This window comes from Leiobunum rupestre, chromosome 2, assembly GCF_980474605.1.
Source record: "Leiobunum rupestre chromosome 2, qqLeiRupe1.1.hap1, whole genome shotgun sequence".
Classification (NCBI taxonomy): Eukaryota; Metazoa; Arthropoda; class Arachnida; order Opiliones; family Sclerosomatidae; genus Leiobunum; species Leiobunum rupestre.
The window spans coordinates 82,177,896-82,186,161 of NC_143385.1; the positions used below are offsets into that span (position 1 = coordinate 82,177,896).

The 8,266-nt window shown below is 32.6% G+C and overlaps 1 protein-coding gene across 1 annotated transcript; it reads left to right on the forward strand.

Moving 5' to 3' along the window:
* The first annotated feature begins 208 nt into the window (after positions 1-208).
* On the forward strand, positions 209-7,919 carry LOC149959536 (uncharacterized). The gene is made up of 6 exons (XM_090166495.1): positions 209-615; positions 2,697-2,734; positions 3,780-3,898; positions 4,887-4,961; positions 5,979-6,089; positions 6,467-7,919. Exons 1-6 carry the CDS (start codon positions 584-586, stop codon positions 7,427-7,429), a joined length of 1,338 nt encoding a protein of 445 aa, XP_090022621.1. The 5' UTR covers positions 209-583; the 3' UTR covers positions 7,430-7,919.
* The last annotated feature ends 347 nt before the right edge of the window (positions 7,920-8,266 follow it).

The following is an 8,266-nucleotide window of genomic DNA, read 5'->3' on the forward strand; positions in this document are numbered from 1 at the left end:
TGGCGTCAAGCTCGGCCGTAGGCGGCAGCATTCTAGTTACCTATGAGATTTCTATGGATGTACGAGTAAGAAGGCTGCCATGCGAGTGGAATCGCCTGTATTCTTTAAAGTTTCAATTTTTCTATGACTCGCACAGCCCTAGAATTCACCCTATTAAAAACGGTTAAAACTTAAAACACGCTATTCTGATGTAGCAGACGACGTGCACTGGTCATGGTCCAGTTTATTTATTCTAGGCCGGGGGGTCACTGGTCACCTGCCTGTCCACTTTCAAAAAAATCCTTATTTCCCACCCTGGTCCAGCCTATTTTGAGGGAAAACCTCATCAGATCGTCTGCTTGTATTTTTGCTCTTATCTTTAAGCCTAGTTAGCTAGGCTTCGGGTTGGTACTGGTGAAGCTTTGAGTGGTCAGTCGCTGGTCAGTGGTGACAGTAGTGTTGCTCTTCTATTATTTTGTTTTGTGTATTTTAATTGGCAATAAGCAAGTGCATTTTCGTCGATGGTCAAATTCAAATACAAATAAATATAATTTGTGATTGTTTTCCCCTAACAACACTGAAAATTACCCAAAGTGGAAAGACGATGGTGATCTTTTCATTAACACTTGTTCGACAGTAAGTTTTTTTCTTAAAAATTTTAAGATCAAATATAATCATAATCTAGTTAACCATAAGGATGGCTCGGCTACCCTAAAATGTACAAACTCTTATTCCTATCCCTCTACTGGTGAAAAAATGCGCAACTAATATAACTATTTTCGTGCATGTGCGAAAGTCTCACACAAAGCGGTCCTGTTAGGAAGTATCTCTGGTTTTTAAACATGGCCATTTCTTGTGATACCTTTGCATATACACAGTCACTGTAATGCCTATTTTCCCAATAGAGGGATGTGTTTCCCTGTTTGCAAGAAAAATTTAGTGACACCGAAATGTCCATATTGTTATTTAGTCCAAGATCTAAAATAGTGCAGCTAAGTTTAATTAATAGTATTTAAAAAAAATCATAATATAGTGCAGGTATGGAAATAAGCATATTTCCTACCTTCCTTTTTTAAGATCATGACTTCAATGTTTTACTTGACCGAAACCACTTCCTAAAATTATTGTGTTCTTGGAATTAGAATATGAGGAGACCAAGTATCAACATTGTTGATATAGAAAGTTATTGACAATGAATAACTTAGAAGAAATAAGTTAGTTAATTTCACACTTTTTTTGACCCCTCGAAACGAATGTCAAATTTCTTGGTCGCTCTAGTGCTTTTGGAGTGGAGGAATTTAAAGTTCTTAAGATTTAGTTGTCTCTCGGGTGTACAATCTTTGAGCTAGATGTATTATTAGATATTTGCAGTACTCTTAAAACACTACCATAACGTGGCTCAAGTAATTGGAGTTCACAATGTTTTTTATCTGCTTTCCTTTAATTTATTTTGGACCATTAACTACGTTACCTTAATTTATTTAACTTGTCTAAAACTTAAGCTTTTTCCAAGTCCAATGCTATCCCAAGACCATTGTTATGACAAGGTGGATTTTTAAAAATTTTCAAAATATATAATATGAGTTGCTGGGGAATGAAGTAATACAAATAGATATCTTAATACAAAGAGGCTCATTTAAAGCGTGCATTTATTCAGTGCTTATGTTTAGATTGAGTGGGTTTTGATTGAAGAAATAATAACATGTAAATACCATATTATGCCATTGAAACTGTTGTGTATAGTCACAACTGATTATGGCTGATTTGCTGCCACACTTATGACTTCATATGGGTAAAAATCCTCATGTATAAGTAATATTGAGTGTTTGGAAGGATTTTGTTTACAATTTTCCATGCCCCTGCCACCATTGTCTTGAGATTTCATAAATTTTGACAGTTATTTATGTCTACAATGATTGAGTGCGATTAATAATTAGTGTTTCAATAAATAACAAAATTACGAATTCATTTCAATCTAAAGTGAAATCAGCATTTAGTTAGGCTTTTTGTATTGTTAAAAGTAAATTTCATATTGGCTGGTCTGCTAAATGGCGTTTTATGAAGTACTTGATCAGTTTGGAAATCCTTATCGTAAGAAGGGAGCAACTAAATAAACTACTGGTATGGTGTAATATGACATTTCTTCATAAGTAAACTCAACCAACTTCTGTGTTTACACAAGTTTTAATGTTAATGTGATTATAAAGCTGTAGCAATCATTCTCAACAACTGCATGTATCCCTTTTAATCGTTCATCATCCAAGTAAAGGGAGAATCACTCGTCTCCCCCATCAGACAGCCTAGGATTTAATTTTTTATACTTCCCACTAACTGAAAATTTTTTTGGTAAAATTTAAACAAACAGCTTGCACTATTGTAAGTTGAACTTCCAACTAGGGGTCCAACATAATTGAAAATTCCCAACAATCTAGAGAAAAATGATTTTAGAAATCAATTTTTAATCTCAAAATCAGTAAAGAACCAGAAATCGACACTAAAATCGTACTCTGAAATCGGTTTCTGATTTCCAAAATCACTTTGAGATTCAAAATCCTGTACTAAAAATTTCCAAGTGTCGGACCCCTCGACGTCATAGGATTAAGAGGTTTTCAAGATTACTCCTCATGATTTGGTGGGGTTGCCGTTATTTTTTTGCTTTAGCTGATAGAAGTTGAATTGTCAAACTGTGTCTAATATCATATTGTTTTGTTATTTAGTGGTGAAACATCACATAATAAGCAAAATGTCATTCAAGGTTAGTTGTCACTTGTTATCGGGTCTGACGTACTTTAAGAAAAATTGTTAATTAAATTTCAGTGTTGACTAATTAGAAATATGCATGATTTTAGATAGACAATAAAATAAATTGCAATGGCTTCCCGGCCTCTGAAGGTTTTTGGATTGGGGGGGGGGGGTAGGAAAAATGGGAAACATTTTCTTTTTATGTACCTATTAGGTACAGGTTGAGATTTTAGTCAGGGATGGGCAGAGGAAATATTCTGGATTAGGTTTATTAAATGCATAATCAAAATAGAAAAATAGCAGGTTTTGAATGTTTTCTACTGAAAATCATACTTAGAATTTCGAAAGTAGAAAAATTAGCCCTGTCAGTGTATGAGCAAGAATTGATCTGTGGTTCGTTGCTGTGCAATTTAACAGTTGCCTAATTTAAAATTTTCTAAAATAAATAATCTTTATAGTTTTATTATGATTTTATATTATTTTATGTTATAGAACTGTCTTAGAAAGAGGTCCATGTAATTAACTTAGCCAAGGGTTTCACATACATATATTTTAGGTTTCTTTAGTTAAGCGTGGGCTTTTCATTTTCAGTTAAATGTTCAAGGAAAATGCGTATGGTTATATCGTTTGCGCTAATGCTTTTATCAATAAAAGAAAGAACATAATAATTATGTTATGTTTTGGTGATGCATATTGTACGTACATTGAAAATGAAGGTGTGCTAAGTTTCTTGTTGCTTTAAGTGTATTCATCCATGCTTTTCTCTTGTTTCAGTAGCTAAAGATCGTTCTGACCCTATTTTGTAGAATTAGACACAAAATTAAATGTCCTTAAAAGTTTTAATTTAATTAGAAGGACAAAATTTTTATTTCCTTATTATTTTGAAAATTGCCCAAAAATTGGCAACTCCTAACTGGTTCTGTGAGGAATGGGAACCCCGAGATCCACAACTTCCTGGGTCTATATACAATTGTTAATTTTAGACAAATAATTGCTGATCTCCTCTTATATATCTAGTATGGGAAAGAAATTTGTTAAAATTATTTAATATTTTATAGGTCAATTAGATGTTCCACTGTCTTCAGTTGGGCTCGAACAAGCTCAGAAACTTGGAATTCATCTGCAACATCAGAAATATACTCACGTTTATTCAAGTGATTTAATAAGGGCCAAATGTGTAAGATACAATGATTTTAGTATTGCCTTTTTTACATTCCTTTTTAAAGTGTTAAGTGTTCAGAATAACTTCAAATTATATGGTTATTTACTTTAGACAAGCAGCTAACCAGGTCTCACTTCTCTGTACCTATAACGTAATCACCGAGTATGTGAGCGGAATAGTGAGCTCGGAGATGGATTTCAGTGATTATGAATAGATTACAGCGACTATGGCGATTACAGAGCTATTTCAGAAATTAGTGATTACAGCGAATATGGCTCTTACAATATTATTATGGAAATATTTTAGCGATTAGTGATTTACAAAGACTAACGATTTTAAAATTATCAAGCAATAATTTCGGCGATTAGTGCAGATTACAGATAATAAAGAGTGATTACAAAATTAATACTGTGATTATAACTGAGTACACTAAACAAAAATGAGTTAAGTTTCAGCCAGAGTGTGCACTGATTATGGCAAGTTAGATTGAGCATAAAATTTGCTTGAAGAAATATTCAAAACAAAGAAATCAGAAATGGTGTCAAATGCTTAAGTATCTTAAAAGGAGTATAAATTCAGACATTAATTGGTGAATCATTGCTAGGATCGACCACCTCTGCCGCGAGTGTTCCACTTAGCTTAGCGGAAGACGATCCTTTGAAGGAGATTCTGTGTGTAAACTTGGGAAAACTCTTATCATAATATACTTAAGCACCTGGCCCCAGTTTTCAATACACTTTAATTAGGGTGGTTTAAATGGGTTTCTCAGTGTAATTAAGCATCATTTAGAACTGCACAGTAATTAAAAAAATTTATATAATTTTTGATTTTTTAATCTTTCATGATTTCTCAGGTTTTTTATAAACTATATCCTCACCTATATGCAATATCAAGACTTCATTAAAGATTAAGATTACCATTGTTTAAAATTATATACAGCTTGTTTACACTACAATCATCATAATGTACTCATCATTTAATTCAGATTATTACAATTTTGCAGACTGCAGAAAATATTTTGAAACAGAGCCAAGTTTGTGATGTAACCATTATCGAGGACAAGAAGTTAAGAGAAAGGGTAAATATTTTTATATTTTCATTTTATTATACATCTAAGTTGATTTCACTATCAATTGCAATGGACTGCTCACATATAGGGCACCCTGAATGTATAATACTTTTACTGATAACGGCAGATTTCCAAGAAAAGGCAGTGCTCCTGCACAGTATCGATGAGCCCCAAAAAGGCGTAACCAGTCTACTGTTGAATTTGGCTGAAATTTTCACTTTTGATACTTTCATTTTAAAAAAATAAGTAATTTAATTGAAATATGTGTGTGATTAAATTCAATTTATGGTACTGGTTGAATAAATTTTAGAATTTATAAAACGTTTCTCACATATTGGAAAAATAAGTGATTTGAGTATAAATTTAACCAATTTAAGTTAAATGACTTACCTCTGACCAAAGTATTTCACATGGAATAACGTCATATGTTTATACATAAGCAATAATTTACAAAGTTTTTTAATTTAAATGTAATGGTGTAAGGTTCGTATATTTAGATTCTCGGGGCTTTGTGTTGAACTAAACCTTGTTTGCGTAATCACCCTGAAAATCAGTTTGGTGATAACTTTTGATAATTGACATACTTATTTGTCTTATTTTACTTATACCAGAAGTAAATGAACCGAAGTTATCAGACTGCTGTACTCCCCATGTTGGATGCGTTTTCCTTATGAAGTTATATTTTTACCTCCTAGGCCGAAAAAAAAATAGTTTTTGTTTTTATGAAACCATTTTTTATGCATAGAAATAGCTATACCCCCAATTCCCAAGTGAAATTTATCGCGTCAAAAGACAGGGTGGAAATTAGCTTTTATTTGACTCGATTTTTATAAGGAAAACACCCTCCGATTCTGAGCACTATTTCGATAACGGTTCATTTACTTCCGTAAAGTTGTTTATAAGTATGGTTATAGTTAATATTAGTATGTGTTTGTCTCAAATACAAACTTAAACATAGTTCCTAAACAACTTATTTTTTGGTAAGGGTTTGTGCCCTTCTGTTATTGAGTTGCTTGTTTTTTGTAGAAATTTGGTGTAATTGAAGGAAAGAGTTTTAAATTTCTCAAAGAAGCTGCAAAGAAAAGTAACCAATCAGTCCTTCACATGACTCCACAGGGTGCTGAAACTGTTCATGAGGTAATAATCAAATACTAAGACTATTCATTATGATAATGGAACAGAATCTCCCCCACTTTCATTAGATGAGACAAAATTATCCCTCTACCAGACAAAATAACTGTCATTTCATCATATATTTGAGTATAAGAGGAAAACAATTAGCCCTCTCAGTTTACATAGAGCCATTAGTGATTATTCAACCATATTTTTCTTTCTGTAGATAAATAAGTTAAATCATGCTTATGTAACAAAATTTTAATATCCATATTTTCGGAATTTTTTTAAGCAGAGTAATCTGTAAAGTGAGCTGGTTAAAACTGGATTGAATAGCTCTAAGCAAAACATGTGATAATAATTAATATTCCTATGAATTAATTTGAATTATTTTTAATTAGGTACAAGCTCGAGCACATTCATTCTTTAGTGAACTCTGTCAACTTATGAAAAACGCTGCTGAAGAAAGCTCACAGGAGAAAAAATGCCAAGACAATCTTTTGAACATGAATGTACAGACTAATGGTGCTAGCTCAACATCAGTCAGGGGCAAACGAAAGAGGGAAGATTTAAGTGATAATTGTTATAACAACCAATTCCCTAGTAATGGATTGGAGGATCATCCCAAAATTCTCCTTCTTCAAGAAAAGTCTTCCACTCTTCCAAAACATAATAACTGTGATAGAGAATCTCTGGAAAATTCTAGCCTAAATGATGCGGGTTGTGACCACCAATGTGCCTCTTTGCGCTCTCTGGAATGTCTTGAGAAAAGCACTTCGCAACACCAAGTAGCTCCAACATTTACTGATGAGGCAATTAGATCTCATTTAATGCCTTGCAAATGCGAAACTGAAGACAGTGACTGTCCAAATGTTTCTCTCTCACCTCTAGTAACACAGACCAGTAGCTCCAAGTCAACCGATGCAGGAACTTCTTCCAGTACTTCTGCTATGTCTTTGTTGATGCCTAAAAATGCCAATCCCACTGTAGCGTCAATGTCTCTATTGAAAACTAGAGACTCAGAAAGAGAAAGGCGTACATCTATTTGCAGTTCTAATGATGAAAATGAGAGTTCTCTTGATATAATTGGAAATGTGTTAGTTGTTAGTCATGGCGGTTTATTAAAAGAGCTGATTTTATATTTTGTTGAAAAGCTTGGCTGTTCAGTGCCTGGTGGGAAAAAGCAAGCTATGAGAATAAGCCCTAATGCTGGGCTATCTAAGTTTACAGTTTCGTTGGCTGAAAATGAAGATGAATACCCTAAGATAATTTGTCACCAGATTCACGACAAACATCATCTGAGTGAAATTGGGGAAAATATTTATGATAGCGGTAAATTAACAGCAGAAAATACAGCATTGTGAACATCTGGTACAAATATATTATATATTGCTTTAAGCGTATATTGTTAATCTTTTAAAAAATTGTAGATGTAAGAGAGATTGTTCATTCAGTCTTAAAAATATTAAAATTATTTGAGGTTTTAATTGTTAATGTTAGTGTTTTGATACATGATTATGTAATTGCTTACATAATGATAAGGTATACTCAGGTAAAGGTTTTTGTATTAATGTAGTTTAAATTCTGGAAATTTTTGCTGGGTTGTATTTAAAAAATGTATTAAAGGGTCGGTTTAAATGGAAATTCATCCAGGATATTGATAATACCAAAAATACACATATCATGACGAAATTGTATTCAGTTGCTTTAACTTCAAAATTTTTAGAAATCAGTTCCAAGTTATTTATATAATATGGATTTAATTTTTTTTAACAGTAACATGAGTAATTCATATATTCTGTAAATTGAGGGTTGTTCAGAGAAAGGTAATAAATTAAAGCTTTTCCATATTGTCACACTGTTTAAATTAAGTACTTAATTTAGGTTTAAGAGAAATTAACAGACAAACATTATCAATGTATTAAATCTTTATTAGTAAGCTGAGGTTTAGAAGTTGCGCAACCTACTAGTTTCGTTTGGCTGTAAACGGGTGACTCATGCCAAAAATTAATAAACCCCATTTTATAAACGAGATATATTCAAGTTTCTTATGGTATAGCTCATCAAGTAATTTTTTTGAATAATTGTACAATTCACATTTATACTTTCAATTTACTACTAACTTGAAATTTTCATTAGTGGTGTTAACTAAGTTTTGCCTGGAAACAACTAAGCAATATAGCAGTGGTTGGCCCAGTTAA